Consider the following 22,000-nt stretch of genomic DNA (forward strand, 5'->3'; position numbering starts at 1 on the left):
TGGTGTTTGTTTTAATAGAGAGGTTCTTAGTTCTTGAGGCTGTTAGCCCCTTTTGCTAAAAAAAACAGTTTGATGTCCATTTGGTTTGAGTGTTGGTAGAGTTAATTTTGACATAATTTATGATGAGAAAAGTGATTTTTATTGTTTTTTTAAGGAAAAACTGATTTTTGTTAGAAAAGTTTTGTTTGAACGGTAAAGTCAAATATGTTGTGAAAAAAATTATGGGTTTGACGGTTGGAATTAATTTTACTTAACGGAAAGGTTAACAATTGTTATATACAACTTGTCAATGCTTCAGTAGAGGGATTACCGAAACTCTTTTTTTACTAAGAATCGAATTAGTAAGGGATCTTGATATTTACCATTATCATATATGAACAACCGTTAATGATTTCATCAGGCGATTTTCACCCTCAAACACCAAAAGGCAAAATGTCTAATAAAATAAGAAATTTACGTCATTCACCATGCATTGGAATGACATGGTTTATCTAAAAAAAGAGAGAAAAAAAAAACTCCGGCCAGTAAAATGAGAAGCCTGTTATTATATTATTGCCGGGTATAAGAAAATGCTTGCATATAGACAAGTAATACACACATTTAAGCTGAAATAAAATTTGTAGCTCTCACAAAATGAAGCCAAAAATATGCGCCGCCGGTAGATGCTTTTCTCCATCAGAAGCACTCACGAATATACAAACACTGTAAATAGCGGATAAAAGAAAATTGATCTAATTATATCTACTGACCAACCTGCCAGAGAAAGAAATAAACAAAATGGGATTAGCATCTCCCAAAGGGCAAACCAACACGACGAGAAATATGAACATAACATGTAAGCAATTTGACATTTACACTGGAAGTGCTCAACATTGCAACACGAACTGACATTATTTCCAAGCAACCATCTAAAATAGTACCCCAATTATCCCGGGCACATACAAAATATTTGACAGTATTTACCGCAAATTGTTTTATTTCGCCAAAAAAGAAGAAGGAAATTTCAAAGACGTAGCCAATTGAAAAACCACGTATAACAAATTGTTGACTTTAATAAGTACTCCAAGGTGCTAAGCGTCAGAATGGATAACTAGACATGACAGATATAATATAATACAGTTGGACACAAGACAAGAAATAAAAAGCTATCATTAATATAAAGGATAAATAAAGGCATATTTGGTAATAACTAAAGACGAATTTATAAGAGAGTAGTATTTTACTCTCTAAGTGTTTTTTACTTGGTTTTCTGTTAACAGTTGTAAGTACAACTATCAACAGCTTTATCATTCTGTTATGCAATTGCAGTATATGTACTGCTTCATTCCCCAATCTATAGTTGGGTTGAATCCTCATCAATACAGAAACACTTTCCTCTCTCTCTTTTCTCCCTAAATCTCTTTATGGTATCAAAGAGCTAGGTTAGATCCTTGCCTCTGAAAATGGATTCTGCAAACAAAAATTCTTCTCCGCAAACAAAAATCATCAATTGCACAACCTCGTGGCATCTGTGGGATCGATTGCATGAGTATTTTCAATCCATTGCGCGTGCGAAGAAGAAGCAATTACATAGTGAGCTTCGTTCTTCTCTTGAGAATCATTAAATTACTGTTTATCTGTTGCACATTCAATTACTAATTGATTCACTTGCATCTATTGGAGACTCGATTTTGACGAGCGCTCACATTGACTTGATTCTCAATGGTTTACCTGATGATTATCGCACAATTTGTAGTATTCTAAACAATTTGTGTGATCCTCTAAATCTGGATGATGTGACTTCTATGCTACTGGCTGAGGAATCTAGCATTGAAAAGTCTCACAAGAAGAATTTGGGCTCGTTGAATTTGGCTGAGGGTTCGAATTCCAATTCTGCTTCTGAAGCTCAGGTTCATCTAACTCAGGGTAACACACACTCCTCCTCAAACTATGATTCAAAGTATGGTAATAAGAGAGGGGTGATGGTGGTTGTTCATACCGTCGAGGTGGAGCCCGTGGGAGAGGGCGTGGCAGATTCACTGATGTTCAGTGTCCGATTTGTCGCAAATTTGGGCACAAAGCCTCTCATTGCTGGTACAAAAATGATGCAAGCTACTCCTCCTAGCCCTCTCAACCAAATTCCCAACCTAATTCCCAAACCAATTACCCCAAACAGAAATCCCAATTCACCCTATCTTTATTCACCTTATCCCTTTTACCCATACTTCCCTTTCATGCCACCATTTGGCTTCCCACCTCCACCCCAAAATCACTCTCCTAAACCCAATTCTTACCCATCTCCTCAAGCCAATGCTTCCGGCACCTCATCAAACAGCCGGTATCCAAATTCTGGAGCATCTCACCATGTCACCAATGTCTCCCAAAACATTCAGCAAGTCACTCCTTTTGAGGGTCCAGACCAAATTACCATTGGTAATGGTCAAGGGCTTCCTATTGATTCCTCAAGTTATTCAAAATTTGTTTCTCCTCTTAATCCCAATGTTTCTCTTCGTCTTATAAATTTGCTCTCTGTTCCCTCTTTACCAAAAATCTTCTAAGTGTGAGTCAGTTTTGTAAAGATAATTCTGTGTTTTTTGAATTTCACTCTAGTTTATGTCTTGTCAAATCTCAGGCTTCGAAAGAGGTGTTTCTACATGGCAAAGTTGGTGAAGATGGCCTCTACCATTTTCCAAATTTGCTCCAGCCTTTGCAGAAGCCTATAGTTGGGTTGAATCCTCATCAATACAAAAACACTTTCCTCTGTCTCTCTCTCTCTCTCTCTCTCTCTCTTTCTCTTTTCTCCCTAAATCTCTTTAGAAGTTAGTAAGCAATGAAAAGTGATTTAAGAATTACTTAAGCTGAAAAAGGATCAATTCCAAGCAGCAGAACACCACCTTAGGGATTGAAGAGACTGGATCCCCCAACGTTGAGAGCAATTAGTAGTGATATGCTAGTAATCACAGCAAGCCAAAGTAAAGCTGACCCTGCAATTGGAAGTCTTAATTGTCATCATGAAACACAAAATGTTTTTTAAATCTTATAAACCTTCAGATTACATAATACATATTATAGAATATTCAATTAAGATCATAAGATAATGATACCTCCAAAACCTTCGGAATTATCAGAACTAGAAGGAATTGGTTCAACATTGGGAACTTGAGATTTTGACACTCTAGGTCCAGCATTTGAGCCACTATCCAAAACTTTGCTAAACCCTGTTTCAGATGCTACTATCCCCTGAAATTCTTCGCTAACAATTAATGCTGCCAAAACATCCATAAATGACTCCTTATCTGTTTCATACGCAGAATCTCTTTCATCCTTCTCATTAGTACCATTTACTTCTGAATCAGACAACTCATCATCAGAAACGTCAGTATAAATGGCATACACCTCAGTTTTATCATCTTCCTCATCCTCCACATATGCTTTATATGTTAGCCGAAGTAATATCTCCCCAGAAGAGCGCTTTCCTAAAAATCCCCAACCTCCTTGTAAAACCACAATTCTGTCTGTTGGAACAGTGTCTTTGAGAGATCCTAAATCAACCTGAAAACATTTTCAATTAAGCATAAATGTAGGGCAAAATACAAAATTAACTTGGAAATCCCATGTATTTCTTTTATTTTCTTAATGTAACTTTCAAAACAAACCCAATATGACAAATGAAAATTTTGTGCAATCTTGAATAAATAAATAAATAAAAACTAATTTTCAAAATAGACTACCTTTAAAACATTAAATTTAATTGTACAGCACAACTCCAACTTAGATGCAAGAGATTGAGAAGATAAAATTTATTTTGCCATAACTTCCCAATATATAAATACACACAAACACATGCATGCACAAACCATTCAGAAAAATATAAGAATACTATATTTTTCTGTGTGGTGAATAGGGGCCACCAGAAGGGAACTATACAACAGTCAATAGTGAAAAATGGTGACCACAAAGCCCACCACAGTGAAGGGGACAGAAATTGTTAATATATTTCCTTTCAATTCAATTACCTACATCTGTCCATTAGGCTTCTTAATGTATAGGTTTCAGTTCTTTCTGAAGCATAAGATTATATGAAAAAAATTTCAAATACACATTCATTTTTCGTACAGCAAAATATTCAGTGTACCTAACATTGGAGAAGTCAGCTCAAGTGGCATAAAATATAGGGAATCTACCAGCTTTCCTTCAATAATATTAAACAGTTTATGATCTATACCTAAAAAAATCATCACAAAAATACAAATGATATTGTGCATAATACATACCTCTCCTGTACCAATAGTCAAATCTGCAAATCCTAGAACGTCCTTTACTTGGATGAATAACTTCTGCTTTCTAGGGTTGGAAACAAGCATATGAAAATCCTGTAGAGCAAGAACACATTAGTATGATAAAAAAGAATATACAAATGGCATAACGAAGATGAATTGGGAAATAAAAAAATGACACCTGATTCCAAATTGGCATTCCAGGGGGTCCAATTACAGTAGTTTGACTGTTCTTTTTGCTGCGTATAACTTGATTTCCAAGGCTAAGAATAACATAAGGATCTGTCTTGCCTAGAAAAATTGTAGAATAAAAATTAAGCATGGTAGGTAATAGAGCATATATATTGCACACCATTCATAACTAAATTTTCTGTTGAAATTAAAACTGGTAAGAAAAGAAAACACAGATAGGGCAAAATGAACTACCCGTAGCGAAATTCTACAGTAAGGTCAACTAACTATAATCAACTATGTTTCCTTCTTAGCCAAGGTATTAGAAGTGAAGTTTCACGAAAACCTAAATTTTGTTTAGTTTGATTTAGAAATGCATAAATTTAATGGAATACCAACTTAACATCCCACTTCATCATTTACTTCAACAATTATTTTTTTTCTTCGTATCTTCTAGGACAAATACAAACTACTTTAACACTAGTTTTTTGCAGGCAACTAAATCAAAAAGCTTAGTTAGACTTTCTCTTTTTCCCTTTCTTTCACCTCATCTTTAGAGAATATTCGTCATATTTAATCATCATCCAAGGGTTATGTGAAAAACATAGGACAGTAGCATGTTTATTGACACTGGTATATCATAATATATCAAACAAAAAAGCTTTGCATGAGACAAAACAAAATATGTCCACTGAACGAACATAAATTAGAGAATAGACTGCTAAATAAAAATCTAAAAAAGATCAAAGAACACAACAATCATGTCTGAATAACAATAATTAAAAAATCACTTAAAAGAAAATACAACAGAATATAGTTTTACCGTAAAAAATATAAGAAAGCTTTCGAGCATCCACCAGAGTAACAGATAGTTCACCCACAGAATCCTTGTTTCCTTCTTGCGTTTCTCCAGATTTAACACCAACAGCAACTGGACCAACAGCTTTTCCCTTTTGGAAATCTAAAACTATTTTCTTTGGGCGTACAAATAGTTTAGGTAAATCTTCAGTGAGAAGTTTAGTCAAAAACCTACAAGAGAAAAGCCAGAGTAATTACCTTACAATTAGTGACAGGAAAACACCAAAAAACACAATTTCCACAATCTCAGGATAACAAATCCATGAAGATGAAGAGAGCTTGGAATAAATTAACTTCAGAAGACATATAATGTTCTAAAGAATTATAGACATTGACATAAATATTTAAGAGAATAACTATTATTAAAGAGAAACAAAAGAAAACACAACATAAAAAGATGTAATTATTTACTATTAACTAAAATATATATTTAAGCTAGAGTAAATAAAGCTTCCAAGGTGCTATACCCCCAATTAGTAACATCATCAGATACATGTCTAATACTCTATTAATAGTATCACTTTGAAAATGCATTCAAGCAAGTGCGCACACATACAGCTTCACAAGCATCAAATGCGATGAACTAATAACATTAAGAAGACAAATGGAACTTACATCGAGAGAACTGGAATAGCTGACCATGCCCAACGATGCACAAAAGAAAAAATAAAATAGATGTCAGCAACAATACGTCAGACATTTTAAAAATATATGTATATATTTGACATGCAAAGAGACTCTATGTTACCTTTGACCTACCAAAAATAATGAATAGAACTTTATCTATTATTAAAATTAAAAGGACAGGTAGAAAAGACACAATATTAGATATTAAATCATTCACCTATTAGTTTAAGATTTCAGGAGAAATCAGTATTTTTACTTGAATTGCTTACCAAATCATTCAGATCCAAGTAAATAAAAAGAGTATAATTTCTTATATCTATAAAAGTATGACATACCCATTAAATTGAACAGACGGAATAGAGACAATTCAAACTTGATCTTTGGGAGTGAAACAAAAGCCCATGAAACAGCTCCCACCCAAGGCTCTGTTGGTATTAACCTTAATTTTACCCAAAGTTCACCATCAATGTCAAAATCTCGAACACCAACGGGTACAACAATTGGAATGATGCCAAATTTCAGAGAAAGCATTAACAGCATGCGAGCACCACCTGTATACCTAAGGCCTATCTGGTACCTACATAAACAGAGGCAAATTAATTGATTATATAGATAATGCGATAACAAAACTAAATAAAGTTTACAGCTTTGGATCTCAGGAAGAAAAATCCAGAAGTAGAATAAACAATAAAAATGCTCCCAAGTCCAAACTGCTCCATACTACACAAGATATGACCAGAAACGTTACCCAAACAGAAATTCAAATTCAATTGAAGAAAAATAAGCAAAAAGACCAATTTAAATATTTGACAACCAGCAAAACATTTAACTGAGCTATTACTTCCCAAATACCAAGTTCAACATTATATAACTGTTGATTTACCCTAAGCATAATAACCAACATATATGTATAGCACGCAACATTGTGAACAGTTACTATTTTTCACTTGCTTTAGGCCACCGACCAACAAAATTCTAACTTATGCTGAAGAGATAGTAATGAACCCGGATCCTCTCCTACATCTATAGAAGGCGAAAATCCTGACTATCTGTCATGTGCTCTTTCTTCCTCAATCGCTGTGCAACGACCGGCCAACAACTGAGGTGCCATACTAAGATTGAAAACTTAGGTATTTCCTTCCCAACGAACAGTATGTGCAAGTTTGGGATACCGTTAGAACTTTTACAAAAGTATGCTAAGAATGAAAGCTACAAAAGAATTCCTTTTCCAAAAGTACATTGAGATACTTCAACAACGGAATTTGAATAAACTTCACCACAACTACTTACAGGAGGGGGAAAAAAAGTAAGATTGAATTACTTCTGTAAGTTAAAACCAACTTATATCCTTAGCTCTTATAAAATCTCTTTCATCTAACTTCTCCTAAAAGTTGAGGTGTATAAGTTGATTTTTTTTTGTTTAACCAGATGTATCTGGGGGTTTTATTTGACACCCAACCAATCCTCTCCCACCGGGTCGGCCCATTTTGGGATAAAGTGGTACCTCCATTTGTGACTCCATGCCCAAGCCGGGGATGGAACCCCAAACCTTGGTTAAGGGACCTAAGTGGCAAACCGCTGGTACCAACAACTTTTTGGTATATATATGTTTATTTTAATTCAGAAAAGAAGCCTAATTCAATTTACCTTATCTAAAAATGCTTATGGAGAAATTTATTCAATCAATAAAGCAAGCAAGCACATACACACACACATGAGAATCCAATTAAACTTATGGGGACGTTTATAATTTAAACAGGAGCACAATAAAGCAAGCAATAAGAACCGAAATAATTAAAAAACTTACTGCAAATCGTTGACTCTGCGAGAAGTCCTGCGCTCAACGTTTCTAACAGACAAGGGTTCATCCCCTAACGAGAACTGCTTAATTTCAACCCTCTGCACGTAATCAGGCTTCTTGAGATTATCAATGACAGGCTGAAGCAGCCCTATGATCCAGTTCTCAATTCCTCCTCTATACACCTTCCACAGCTTCCCCAACACCATGTTCACCCACTCCACCGACTCCTTCCTCTGCAAATCCTTCTCCAGAAGCAGCGAGAAGCTCGTTGGCACCTGCGGCCACACGCCAAGCCCGTCCTCGCCGCCGCCGCTGTTGTTCTTGCTCCGCCGCCGCCGCCAAGTCCACAGCTTGTCGAACACGACGCCGACGAAGAAGAAGAAGACGAACAGGCCGATGACGTTGCGGTTAATCGGAGGGGAGGGAATCGGGTGTATCACCCCTAGCTGCGTCCTCAGCTTATCCACGATAGGATCCTCGCTGAAACCGGTGAAGTTTGAACCTAATTGAACCGATGGCGGTGGTGCTTGTAATTCGGTAACGATAACATCGTTATCGTTGTTGTTGTTGTTGTTGTTGTTGTTGTTGTTGTTGGAAATTCGTTTGAGAACGAAGGTTGTGGCGGTTCTGCGCGCGGAATTGGCGAAATCGGCGTTCCAGTTTGGGTGGTTGTTGTCGGAGGAGGGAACGGCGCAGAAGCGGACGGTGCATTTTCTGCGGAATTTGCGGGAGCCGGAATTGGCGAATAAGCGCTTTCGCCTTCTTCTGGAGAAGGGGAATGGGGTGTTACTGTTACCGGGGCAGAGAGAGGAGAGTGGAGAGAAGTGGAAGTGAGAGATGGGAGAAGCGTGTTGGAGAATCATCGATAAGGGGCATGGTCGATTAAAAACATTAATATGAATGAATGGAAAATAGAAGTAGTTGAGGTATGTATAGCTAGTACTATACTATTATAAATGTAACCTTGAAAGCTTGGGGTGGTGGAGGGGGATGGAAGTGGAAAGTGCCATGTGATGTGATGAAATGAAAGAAGAAAACAAAAGAATTCAGAGTCGTTTGTTTTATGATTGTGGGAATTCAAAGCTAGATTTATGGCCTCAAAATTGGGACAACGTGGATTATCAATAAAAAAACAAATAGTATCTTTTTATTTTACTGGAATATACTTGTTGCATTTCTATATCAATAAGAATCTCAATACATGGTGGAATATAGTGAAAAGTGTGCTGACTACATATAAATTTCTTTCTCACCGCCTTTCACTCCATCAAAACATCCTTCATCTTGCTTCTTGTCACTACCCTCGTGGGAAATGTTAAGACCTTCCCAAACCATGTTGTTTCTCTGTCACCATAAAACCCAGAGCATCACAGTCACTTCACACGTTTTACCAGTAGACAAATTTGATGGACAATCAAAAACAAAATTAGAATATCCATCAGCTCTATCTATCTACCAACACCTTTATATCATCCCATCATCCCGTTTCTCTTCAATAATTCTTCACTGAGCCACATCCAACAAAAACGTGTCACTCATTTTCCAAATCAGTTTCACATATGTTGCACACACCTTCTTTGAAAGTCTTCGTCTTGTGTGAAGGCACCCCCTCATCGCTCTCCATCACAAATACACAAATCTTGCTTGAAACTTTTAGCCTCCATATCGCATTCCAATTCTGAGGGATATGGAATTGGGAAATATTAGTAGCATGCTCCATGATATATAAAAATAAGCAGATTTGACCAACAAGAGATCATCCCTGCTCAATTTCCACATTCTTTCATCCTCTCCCACATCTCTACATATAACAATTTTCACATTGGCTAGCACATCCTTAACACTTTATTTAGTCTCAAAAACATTAAAAAAATGAAATCGAAATAAGTTTGACAAATTTATAATCGCATCTTTCAGCATCTCTTGTCAAACCATGCATTTAACATTTTGAAAACAACTTCATTACTTTTTTTATAAAAAAAACATTTTGAAAAAATTTGAAAAATCACCAATTTGAAAATGGTCAGGGAATTAAGATGATGTGTCTTTGTCTGTATGAAACTCACACGCCCAATTGCATTGCATATATATGTGCTCCTTCTGATCATGCACATTTCTATATTCCTTTTCGCGTGCCTACTTGTTTTCTCCCTTTGTGTGCGGTAACATTTCCATATTCCTTTTCGCGTGCCCACTCAACTTGATCAATTTTAGAATCGATTTCTGAAAACATAAAACTAAATATGTGAACATTAATTGGTATGTCAAGATAACTTTAGAAAATGTGAAACTAAACATACAATTAAATACTTAATGTTTTGCTGAATATGTTTGGATGTTTCAACTTGAAAGCAAATTTGTTGTAAATCTTTTTCTATGCAACACATTACTTTTATCACTTCTAATCAAGGTGACATTTGAAAACAAATTTTATCTAATAATATCCAAAAGTGTATCCTTATTAAGAAAACACATTTGACGAGACAAAATCAATATTTTCTCAACGTAAAATCAATCAAACACACTTGGTGTCATCATCAGGTCCAGTCAAAAGAGGTTTGCTCAGGTGCAATCCTAGGCCTACGACCATTTGACTCATTCACTCAACATTAGATGCCAAAATATAATGAGTAAAATCAACGAAAATAAAATACAAGTTCTTAAACCAAGTCAATGAAATTAATCGAACTTGTTTCTCAATCACCTCAACCATTTTTTTTTACTGGATCAACCATGCTTTTTGACGAGTAGAATTTCAATTAGAATTTCAAGTAATTTTCGGACTGAATCAAATAATCCAAACCAAAGAGTAGATTACAAGCCAGGTAAATTTTCAAGGATCCAAATGTGGTAGGACCAGGTCACTGGGATACACAATGCATCATATATATATGTACGTGCAACATCCCGTGAAAGGATTTTGCCTAGGTCGTTGCACGTCTGCAGATGCATTTTATTTGTACCTAAGAATAATACACTCGAGTACACAGCTATTTATTTCAGTCTTGAGCACTTGAAAACATCATGTTAAGTCCACATAAATTCATTAAAGACATTGGAAACACCAAAACGGTATCAGCAACTGAGGCTATCCAAAGCCAGAGATCCAAAATTACAAAGGCAAAATGATAAAATACGGAATCAAGAAGCAATAAAATTCTACCATCAGATGAATCAAAATTCAAAATCAGTCTACCCGTTGATCAACTCCTGCATATGTGGGAAACGAGTTGCAATAAAATTCTACTACCATCAGATGAATAAAAATCCAAAATCAGTCTACTGGTTGATCAGCTTCTGCGTATGCAGTTTCAAGGTGCGCTTGCTCTGCTTCTTGTACCTCCTTCTCAGTTTTCCTGCCCTTCTTTGATTTGTAGTATACACTCATAAAGGTCCCAACAGCTCCATACTTCCTCCTAGTATGCTCATACAAACCAGCATCAAACATCCTCCAGAAGTTTTTCTCAGACAGCTCAGACACAGCATACTGTGGCTGAAAACCATGATTTTCAATCAACCAGTTCTCCATTTTACGCACTGCTTCTGCCCCATCAAATACCTCACCCCTAAAAACAGGACCTGGTGCATAGTAAACTCCAACATCTGTGTACATTTGAGCAGTTTGGGTGTCTCCTTGCCTGCGATGTAGTTCGAACCCTGGCTCTGGGTAAATCATAGTTTTGACAGGCAGCTTGAACAATTTGTGTGGGCAGAGCCAAATGGGGTATACCTAATGTATTGACAATCAACAATCTAAGAAACAACATATTCGACTGTGCCAACTGAATTATGTAAGAAAATTGAATTCCAGTTTTAATTGAAATAATATATAAATTAGTAATACTCAGACAAATTAGTAACATTACATTGGTAGAATGCTCATCACTTAAATTTTCTCAAAAGATAAAACTCCTTCATGGGTTGGAAAAAAAATAAAAGCACAGGAATTACTTTAGATTTTTTTTTTCACATAATAGAGAGTTGGGGAAAAAAAGCATAGGAATTACTTTAGAACAAAATAGACAATGAAAATGACCTTTGTTTGCAAAATAACCATGAGAGTTCAGCCCCAACTTTGGCTTCATATTATTAAAACTAGAATGTTAAGCAGCTTTCCCTTAAAAGTAGAACATTATAAACATAAAGATTGGGTAAGAAGAAAATGTACCTCCATCTCACGGTGAACCCATTCTAAAGCCTCTCCCACCTTGTACAAAGGAACAAGCATGTCCTGGATGACATGCATTTCATGGTAATAGTTTCTTATAGCATCACCTTGAGTTGCCTTGAGGAGAGAAACCTTGGGTGGCATCAACCAGCCAAACAGATACCTAAACCAAAATTGATCAGCAAATGGGAGGATAAGCTTTCCCTCCCAGTACAAGCATCTTGTGTGCCTGTGATAATATTCTCTGGTAGGAATGTATTCTACAAACTCTCCTTTCTTCAGTGCCGTCTGTGCATGCTGATAGAACCATGGTTTAAACCACCATCCTACACTATTGATCTTATTCCCCTTCTTCTTGGCCTCTTCCTTTGAAGCATATCTTCCTGTCATCATCACACCTTCTGTTGGTGTATAAATCATTCCTTCAACAAAGTCTGGAACCTTCTCCTCGTTATCCTGGTCTCCATCTCTGGGAGCAAAAGAATCACAATATGCCTGTGCAAGATCTTGCAGGGTGCCAACAACAGGTTTGTAGGCTAGCTTCATGTACTCCTTAACAGGTATAAGCTTGATCTCAGCAGCAACAAGAAGGCCAAGGGTTCCCTGAGACCACGGAATGGCATAGTATAGATCAGTGTACTCGTTGTCCTTGGTGGCTCTAACAAGAGTGCCATCAGCCAAAATAATTTCATAGGCCACAACAGTATCAGCGAACAAGCCATATTTGTGGGAGCTTCCTTCTATACCATAGCCGTTAATGAGACCACCAACAGTTAGATCATCAAGCTCTGCAACTACAGCAAGGGCAAGATTCATGGGTACAGTCACCCTGCTGATCTGACCCATGTTGACTAGGGGCTCAACTCTTGCAATCATCCGTTCTTTGTCGATCTCAAGTACATTCCGGAAAGCAGACAAATCAACTTCGAAATGACGGGCTCTCTTATAGTCAACATTTCGCATCCCAACAGCAATCCAGGGCTTACGAGCAGTACAGACAAGACCATCTTTTGATGGATTCCTCTGTTTGAGACGTTTGATAACCTTCTTCACATTCTCATCATGTTCCTTCTGACGCGTCTTATAGGACTTCCACTCGGATCTTACATCCCCAAGGTATGTAAGGAAATAAATGGTGAAGGAGATGGGAAGGACCACAAAAATAACAAGGATCCATCGAAACTGAACAAAATAGTCCACCCAAACCTTCTTCCTCTTAGGGCGCAAGGGAGCCTCGAGATCTGACATCGCTCAGATTATATACTCCTGCTACAGCATGAAAGATTTAAAATCAACAGTTATCCACAAACACACACACACACAAAAAAAAAACTAAAATTCTAGTAGAACAAAAAGAAAGAAAGACAATATCAATTGATTCAGTAGCACAAAATAGTATCAAGTCATAAAACAGAGAAACAAACACAAAATTAAGACAAAGTCATCCGCACTAAAAACTAGGATCATTGGTCTATAAAGTTATCAATAAATAATTATGATAATGCAAACGCCACAACCAAGGTTTTAAGACACGGACAGCAACCGTAATTTTGGCCGCAACGTCAAGGTTTTTAAGTGTCTGCTACCACAATTGTGGCCGCATCAACAACAATAGTCAGCAAAGAAAAGCTACAAAAACTGAGCCAGCAATTTAAAACCTTAGCAGCAACAGATTGATGATGCAAAAACTGCTTCCACAGAAGCCCTAATCAAAACAAAGTTCGCTGCATGTGCATGAAACGGCAAATAATCGAAAAATTCACCGAAATCCAGCAGTGGTTAACAAAGATCTGAGATCCTACGCTACGGAAACGCGAGTGGAGCATGAAAATGGAACTCACGTTGACTAGAGAAACAAAGGTACGGCTCGTCGGTTTAGTTTTCCAGAAAATGACAGAGTGAAAAACGAAAACCGAAAACACAATTTATATTATTTAATTTTCTGCATCAGGCTAGAACCAAATCATGTTAAGCAAGCAGCGAGTACGAACATACAAGAAAAATAGTAAACAAGAAAAATAGTAAACATATTACAGAAAAAGAAAAAAAAAAGCGTTGAGAACGAAACTAGAATGCAGAACAAGTAGACACATATTAAGAAAGATCGAGAGCGTAAATCCACATTTTCTGATCTGAATAGAATTTCAAACGGAGAGAGAGAGAGTACCTGAGAGAGTGAGAGAGTGAGAGAGTGAGGCAGCAGTTGCGAGAGTGAGAGTGAAATGTGAGGACTCTGCTGGGGTTTTAAGTCTCTCTACTCTAACACTACGGAGTACTACAGAAGAACACAACACCGTGTCAGTCAATTTACAATTAAATCCTTTCAGGATAGTGACCATAAATTAGGTTTAAAGAGATAATAATCTTGCCGGATTCGATAAATTATTCTTCTAATAGTAAAGCTCTTTTTAAAAAAATTAGTATTTAATTTAATTATGTATTTAGGGTTTAAATTTAAAGTTAGTAGTATTAATTAAGTTGTAAACTTTAATGATTTTCATCTCATTTGATGAAATACAGAATTTTAATTAAGTTGCTCCATTCCAAAAATTTTACATTTAAAGTTTTGATACACATGTTAAAAAATAATTAGTTGAGATAAATTTGATCTAAAATACACTTAATTGATTTTTTTAGTAAATTAGTGATCATGAATGTTTTTAATTTACTGGATTATAAATTAATCTCATTTACTAATCTAAGAAAACTTTATGCACAGAGGAAGTCAAACAAATATAATTATATCACTTTCATCAATGTAAATAGTGTCTATTTACATATGGAATAAAAGTAAATATTTTTCTTTTAATATGATATTTTTAAATCATTTAATTAACAGATATAATTATATCACTTTCATCAATGTAAATAGTGTCTATTTACAATGTTAATGTACTACTAAAACCAAATATAATTGAAAAAACGCTTAATTTTATCTTATAGTAGTGTGGTGTAGTGTTTCTAAAATAACCAAAGTTTTTTTTGGGGGAATCACAAAAGAAAAAAAAATCATCTAGTGTACTTTCGATAAAATAGAAAAAAATAATTAAATTAAAACATAAAAGTGTGACTCTCACGTTAACTCTTTACTCTTTTTTTTTCTCTTCACCAAGGAACATGAATCTAAGGTGTATTATAAGAAGAAGAAACAAAATAGTGAGAGTGATACAAATAATGGAATAGTACTATTATATTTTAAAAGTTTGTTGCATTAATGCCCATTAAATAGAATAGAAAGAAAAGAAGTAAATCGAGGAGATCTAAAGACAGAAAAAAAAAAAAGAGATTAGAATCCCAACGTAAGGATGGCCCAAGTAAACAGATTCCATTGGCAGTCTGGTTTTGAATCACGTGGAAACTGCCCCCACTACCATGTGAGTTGCAGACAGCCTGACCATAAAATTGTTTTTTTCATACTAAACCAATCTTCTTGTGTTGAAAACAAGTGAAATGCTAATAACACTCTGTATTCAAAATAAATGTTTCTTTTTTTTTTTTGTTCACAATCGCCGTAATAAGCTTCGAATTAGAATTTTATGCAGATTATTTAAATTCTTTTTCACCATTAGACTAATAACTTTTTTTATGCATGGCTAGAAATTATTGTATGTATGATTTTTTATAAAATTCAATAAATTATATTTAAATATTTGTATTAAATAATAGTATAAAAAATATCTTTCTTTACTTTTACACTATCAATAAATGTTATTAATTTTTTAGTGTGTTTTTTTAACCTTTTTATTAATCATTCTGATATTTAATAAAATATGTAAGTTTTCTTAACGAGTATTGTTAAGGAATTAGTTGAAATAATAATAATAATAAATTTCACTAAAAATAAGATGAGTTGTATTAATGATAATTTTAATGAAATTCATATTTTTCAATTTCAAAAAACACTAAGACCATCTATCATGCGTGATTGTTTAAATGAGTTGGTTATTTAAAACTTGTGAGTTTGTAATTTCATAAAAATTATAAAATTTATACAAAAAATTATAGAAATACTAAAGTTGTTAGAGTGGATGTCTAACTTCACACTAAATTTTATAATTGAAAAAATATTCTTGAATGAATTAAGATATTTTTTCCAATAGTAAAATTTCGTTAAACAACTCATGAAACATTCACATTAGAGATACTCTAATTAGTACTGCCATTTCTTAATAACAACAATTAAAAGAAAAATATATGCACTTTATATATTGAAAACATAAAATATTTAACATTTATTTTAATATAATAAGCAGGGAATTAATACATCTAAAAGGAATTATAGACTCAAAATATAAATATTTAAATAAAAGATTATTTCGAAATTTTAATGTATTAGATATTTCTTATATTTTTTATTTTTAATTTAAAAGAATATTCCTTTGAAATGTTACCCCATTCTCTTGAGTTTTGGGACAATGGTCATTGGGGGCGATATTATCAATGATACGTGGTTGTAATCTCCGCTTTGTTATTATATATATACAAAAATTAATGGGACCGTCATGCAAATATCTTAGGGGAATGGCCATCAAGGCAGTGACCATTTGTTGCTAAAGGATAGGAGACAGGAATTTATGCCTATCCAGTAAAAGCAATGACCTGCATACAAAGAATTTTTGTTTCATATTTTTGCATGGTATTATGTTTAAGAGTATTTTCATTTCCATCATCATTTATAATCACCAATGGAAACAAACCTTTTGCATACAAAGAATTTTTGTTTCATATTTTTGCATGGTATTATGTTTAAGAGTATTTTCGTTTCCATCGTCATTTATAATCACCAATGGAAACAAACCTTTTGCATTCAAACTTTTTGTCAATAGAACGATACTATATGTAAGTGAATAGGGGGGGGGGGGGGAGGGGGGGGGGAGAGAAAGAGAAAAAGCGAAATTAAAAAGATTAATCGAATGTGAAAATTGTAATCATTAGTCGCATAATGGGGAGTTAAAAAGAAAGAAAGAAAATGAAGATAGAATAGAAAATAAAGAAAAGCGAAATCAACTTTTGTGTGCAGTGATAACGAGAAAAAGACTGAAAGATACTAAAAAATAGAGGATTAAGCTATCATAAAAAATAATTTTATCTTATAACAAAAAAAAATAATCTCGCTTATTATCTATTCTTCCTCAATTATTTTTTCTATTATTTTTATTTTTCTTCAAAATCCTTACCTTTATTCACTACCATCCCCTGCCTCCTCTAAAACTGTCATTATCATAACAATAATAACAATAAAGGTTAACTAAAAATATTTTAAGAATGAATAAATAGCGGTGGTAATCATAATGAAAATTGCACCAAATAGTATGAAATGAAATCATAAAAGGTTGGGCTCAAAATTCGAAATTTATCAAGAGTAATTAAAAAAATAGTTAAGAAATAAAATGATACACTATAAGTTTTCAATGATGATTAATTAAAAATTGGTTTAATTATAATTTTAATAATTATTACTAGTATGAAAAACAACAATCTTATTATAATACCAATTTATAATTAAATAAAACTGTAGTAAAAAGTCTGTTCTGATTAAATTTAATTAATGCAACAAAAGAAATGGCCATTATTATATTATAGTTTTGATCATTTGAAAATGTGGGTTGATCTAATGATCTATCTGTACAATCAAAGCACGTGCACGTGTGGAGAAATACAAAAAAGCTTATATATATATAAAAAAGATTCGAAGCTATTTGTGTATCTGGCAATCTGGCATAGTTATTAGGTCACATCAACTCACGTGGAAAGGTGTGGAATCCACTCTCCACTCCGTGATTTTTGACAGCGAACGAAATCAAATAAAAAAATATAGACATACTGATACAGGCTGGATCCTGAATTATGGGACTGAGATATTAACATTCCGTAAAGTAGGCAGATGGTCACGGGTTATTCACATTAACGCCAGACAAGAATTTAAATAAGCTTGGTAGAAAACGTTTTAAATATTTTTAAATTCAACTAATTTACTTTTATCAATTTTGCTGTAAGTTGTACTCTTTTTTTTTTCTTGCTGTAAATGAGCGTACTTTACTTTCTCATTTCTCTTGAAGTGTCAAAATTTTGGAATTTTTTTGTTTTTATATATCTATCATTTTCAGAAAATGAGATTAATTAACCTTTTGTCAATTATATCTTTATTTACCATCTAATTTTCAATTAACTTAGATAACTATTATAAAGTGAAAATTTCCTCAAAAAAATTATAAAAGTGAAAATGTACAAAAAAACTAATATACATTTATTGTGATGTTGAAATATAAAAAAAAATATGAAACCTAATGATTAAGATTGGGATATTTTAATGGATGTTGATAATCAACATCCTTAAGATACTGGTTAAGTACTCAATAAATAGAAAGTTTTAAAGTTGGGTTCGCTATAGACATCAGGGTGTTGTTCGTTAATATTAGGATAGCACATAGATAATACACGAAATCAATTTAGTATCCGAGAACATAGTTAAAAGCCAAAATCCTAGTCAGTACAGCATAATCTCCAAGGTAGCAACACCGTAGGACCAAATTATCGACAAAAGAAAAAACATCTTTTCTAGGCAGATTTGAAATCGACAGAATCATCTATACATTAAGCAAATTGATTTCAGAAGCGCCCCAAACTTACAGCAGTAGGCTTCAAAAATGGTCCTAACCAAAGGAAAAAAATTACCTTGAAACATTAAAGAAAATTATTATAGTTGCGAATCTATGGGATCAATCCCCATTTGCTCCAGAATAGTGCAAGAGAAGTGCCTGCTCAGATAAATCTAAATAAATAAGATGAAAGAGTGAAAAATTGCTTATATGGATGAAGGGAAAATTGATCAGGTGGTGTTTTCAAATATCAATTGGATATCAAGATCCGAGTTTCAGTTCACTTCATGAGTCTATAACAAAGCTAACCAAAATATGGCACAATATACAAGTAGAAATGTCGAACAGAACATGCACCAGCTGTATTACATCAACCACCATGTGAATGACTAATGAGAGTCTTCATAGTTCATAGTAATGCATGCTAATATTTCTTTATTGGCTAGTCACTGTACTAAATACAATATTAAAAAAACATACACACATACCGTTTAAATCTGCGTTGATTTTGGAATGCTAATAGTGAGCTTGGTTAAGTGTGTGAGAAGTTCAATTCTAGACAAAAAATGCATATGAAAGAAAATGACAATGTATTCTAGACTTATATTGTGTTCAAATATATGTTTACTTTTCGGCTTCCCACTTTACCTTACTCAACCAAGTACACCATAAATGTTCAACATCTACAGCCCTCCAATTTTTTAAAGTTGGAGACTCCAAAAGGAAGTATTTGTAACAAAAAAACTTTAATAAATGTCACACAAGTTATAAAATGCAACGTATCATACAAACAAACTACTTTAACACACTCACAGAAAGCACTCTGTTTAATATATTTCTTCAATTCAGCAGTTCTTCACAATAGCAGTTAGCCAATTCCCATGTCCTTATTTTTTACATAAACTTAAAGGTCATGAATGTGTGGTTGGTGTATTATACTTACAATGCAGAACAGTTAGGTGTTTGAACATGCACTGCTATATCGACACAGATTAAATTTTAATGCAAAACCACCTTACCTGCAGCCAAAGAAGCCTCTATTTGCAGACAAACCAGAAGGATGTGCAGCAGTAAGAACATGATGCTTTGTTGCATCAATTAACCTGTGTATATGCACTCAAACAAGGTCATCAACAAGTTTCACAGAATTTATCTTTCAGGCAATGAAATAAAAGAATCCAATTTAGTTTTTAGAAAACAATTTCCAAAAAGCAGCCTGCAGTACCTAGATTTTTCTGGAGCAGAGTTTCCCCACAACAGAAACACAACTCCTTCCTTCTGTGATATTGTCTTGATAACAGCATCAGTAAATTGTTCCCAGCCTTTTTTGACATGAGAATATGCTTGATGCTTCCTGACTGAACTCAAAAGTATAATTCTAGTAAGAAAAAAAAACCACTAGAATACAAGCATAAAACACCAAACATAGTGAAGGACAGATTCATACTAGATAAGCCAGCAGGTAGTGAAATATAAACAAAATGACACCTATAAGTCATCAATATACTTTATTAGAATTTCACAAAAATAAAGAATCTAACTTGTGAGAACAGCATTTAGCAAGAGAACACCCTGAAATGAAGTTAAAATTGTGATTAAATAATAATATTATTTCAAAAATCCCGCTCACTGCATGAAGTCACCCATTATGTTAAAACTTAAAAATATTTATACTGATGAAGTCACAGAAGTCACCCATCTTTCTATTGAATATATTTAATTGGAGCCCTTTTAAAGGTGAGAATTTTAGTTATTGGCAAACAGATTTTATGTTCAAATCATATTAAACATTTGAAAGAAACGTTTAAGACGCCTTGACCATAAAATATATTGGCCTAATTACAATAAACTTTTTCATAAGCTTTTATAGGAGAAGAAATAGATATAAAATGAATCAAACTTCTCTCGTAAGTTAAAATCAAGTTATTGTACTTTAGCTTTTAAAAAAGCTAAGGTGCATAAACTAATAGTTTTCCATTACAGAGAGTACTGTTTAGACAGACAGTAGTAAGAAATACAGTGTGTGCATGTATCCTGTTTGCTTTAATTGCAAAGTGTATAGTTGCAACAAGTGGACAAATTCGAAATAGATCAATTTATTGGATTCAGTCAATGTTCTCACATCAAATTGAGTATGAAAACTGCTAGTCCCAAATGTGATTATTACTTGATGATCCACATTCCCCTTGCTGCAATCTTTGTAAAAAGACAAATCCCTACACATAAGTCAGGCACATGTCGGATATTGTACCTGCACAGCCCATTTAAAAGAGAGTAAAATCAGGGTTGATAAACTTCTCCATAAAATGCTTATAAAAAACAAGATAAAATGAATTGAGCTTCTTTTATTAGCTAAAGTCGACTCATGTGCTTCAGCTTTTAGCGAACAGGTTTTAAATTGTGGTCACAGTTTCATCGCATACCTTAATATTGCAATAAAATGAACCCAAATGCAGTCAAAATTGCCGTCGCGTTGCACTCTCAGACACCCAAAAACCTTGATGTTGCAGTCTAAATCAGGGTTGTGGACCAATTTTTAAAACCTTACAAGGGAGCTTTTATTAAAGTTCGGTACCAATTAAGGAATTAAAAAAAGGAATGTTTTAATTGAAAATCACGTTTAAAAATCATATAAGAGCACATTTTGCTGCATCCCAATAAAAACTTTAGCTCTCACTTCCTTATCCAGTGTCCTTAACTTGTGACACTGGTTAAAGTTAAGTTATAAGTTGATTTTAACTAATAAAAAATAGTTCAAAAATTTATATTTTATTTGACATTTCTCACTTAATTTTCTTCTCGGATAAATGTTCATAGAGAAATTTGTTCAAACAGGCCCCAAGTAGAACTACATAGAATCCAACAAATCCACGAACCTGGCCAAGGATAACGGCTTTCACCGTATGAAAAGGCGTAGAGTTGAGAGCGTTGAAAATCAAGTGCGTGGGAGGGAAAACGACGTCGTCGCCGCCGCAAGAAATCTCGCTTCCCACGAATTTGGAGAGAGTGAGGGCATAGGGTTTTTGGAGTTCATCAGGGAGAGCATCCAACCACGTTTCCTCCACCAGCAGCTCTTCCAGCTTCACACCAGCAGAGTCTGATTCTGCGTTTTAAACTATCAGAAACGACGCTACATTGTCCGAAAACGACAGAAGAAGAAGGGTTTATTTACCTTTGCTTTTGGAGACCCTCTCGATGCAGAGTTTGAGATTGCGCTTGGACTTGGCGAGGAGCTTGTTGTATTCCACGCGCGACTTTTGTTCGAGGGAGAGCGTGGAGGAATTGGCTTCGTCGGAGAGTGGGTTTGAAAAAGTCTGTTAGGGTTCTCGATGACTTTTCTTCCCCCTTTGCAATGGCGGGAACGGAAACACAGGGATGAATGTGTTCTGTTGTCCCCTTTTTTGTTCCATTCTTCTTTTCCCGAAATTTTTCCTATACTGTACGAGCACACGTTTTCTCTCCAAATTATACATACATCTTTAAAATATAAATTCTAAATTAAAATATAAATGCCAAACTA

The 22,000-nt window shown here is 34.4% G+C and overlaps 3 protein-coding genes across 5 annotated transcripts; all 3 read right to left on the reverse strand.

Annotated features, from left to right (window-relative positions):
- Positions 1–357: 357 nt before the first annotated feature.
- LOC114376140 (tricalbin-3-like) lies at positions 358–8,793 on the reverse strand. The gene is made up of 9 exons (XM_028334086.1): positions 7,720–8,793; positions 6,248–6,489; positions 5,901–5,919; positions 5,251–5,456; positions 4,438–4,547; positions 4,254–4,352; positions 3,084–3,531; positions 2,874–2,963; positions 358–753 (listed from the first exon to the last, which is right to left on the reverse strand). Exons 1-8 carry the CDS (start codon positions 8,574–8,576, stop codon positions 2,875–2,877), a joined length of 2,070 nt encoding a protein of 689 aa, XP_028189887.1. The 5' UTR covers positions 8,577–8,793; the 3' UTR covers positions 358–753; position 2,874.
- Positions 8,794–10,523: 1,730 nt separating this feature from the next.
- Positions 10,524–14,166, reverse strand: LOC114376142 (delta(24)-sterol reductase-like). 3 transcript variants are annotated; one of them, XM_028334089.1, is made up of 3 exons: positions 14,049–14,166; positions 11,882–13,147; positions 10,524–11,443 (listed from the first exon to the last, which is right to left on the reverse strand). In XM_028334089.1, the coding sequence occupies exons 2-3, from the start codon at positions 13,127–13,129 to the stop codon at positions 10,988–10,990; spliced, it is 1,704 nt and encodes a 567-aa protein (XP_028189890.1). In that variant the 5' UTR covers positions 13,130–13,147; positions 14,049–14,166; the 3' UTR covers positions 10,524–10,987. The 3 variants fall into 3 exon arrangements, with proteins under 3 accessions (XP_028189890.1, XP_028189891.1, XP_028189892.1); XM_028334090.1 differs by having other exon boundaries at positions 11,882–13,150; positions 14,049–14,146; XM_028334091.1 differs by having other exon boundaries at positions 11,882–13,150; positions 14,060–14,135.
- Positions 14,167–18,269: 4,103 nt separating this feature from the next.
- Positions 18,270–21,797, reverse strand: LOC114376947 (uracil-DNA glycosylase, mitochondrial-like; the record flags this gene model as incomplete). The annotated part of the gene is made up of 8 exons (XM_028335288.1): positions 18,270–18,639; positions 19,500–19,583; positions 19,706–19,838; positions 19,928–19,986; positions 20,645–20,731; positions 20,904–20,977; positions 21,357–21,583; positions 21,653–21,797. Coding segments are annotated over 8 exons (870 nt in total), but the record flags the coding sequence as incomplete, so codon positions are not given.
- Positions 21,798–22,000: the final 203 nt, after the last annotated feature.

The sequence above is a fragment of the Glycine soja genome, chromosome 11 (genome assembly GCF_004193775.1).
Source record: "Glycine soja cultivar W05 chromosome 11, ASM419377v2, whole genome shotgun sequence".
NCBI lineage: Eukaryota > Viridiplantae > Streptophyta > Magnoliopsida > Fabales > Fabaceae > Glycine > Glycine soja.

What these genes read in the sequence shown, in the direction of transcription:
- LOC114376140 (XM_028334086.1), bottom strand. Translation starts at nt 8,576, where the DNA reads ATGATTCTCCAACACGCTTCTCCCATCTCTCACTTCCACTTCTCTCCA. An exon ending in CGCAGAGTCAACGATTTGCA is followed by an intron (nt 6,490 to 7,719) that starts GTAAGTTTTTTA and finishes CTGTTTATGTAG; the next exon opens with GTACCAGATAGGCCTTAGGT. An exon ending in TAATTCCGAAGGTTTTGGAG is followed by an intron (nt 2,964 to 3,083) that starts GTATCATTATCT and finishes TTCCAATTGCAG; the next exon opens with GGTCAGCTTTACTTTGGCTT.
- LOC114376142 (XM_028334089.1), bottom strand. Translation starts at nt 13,129, where the DNA reads ATGTCAGATCTCGAGGCTCCCTTGCGCCCTAAGAGGAAGAAGGTTTGG. An exon ending in GGGTTCACCGTGAGATGGAG is followed by an intron (nt 11,444 to 11,881) that starts GTACATTTTCTT and finishes TCAATACATTAG; the next exon opens with GTATACCCCATTTGGCTCTG.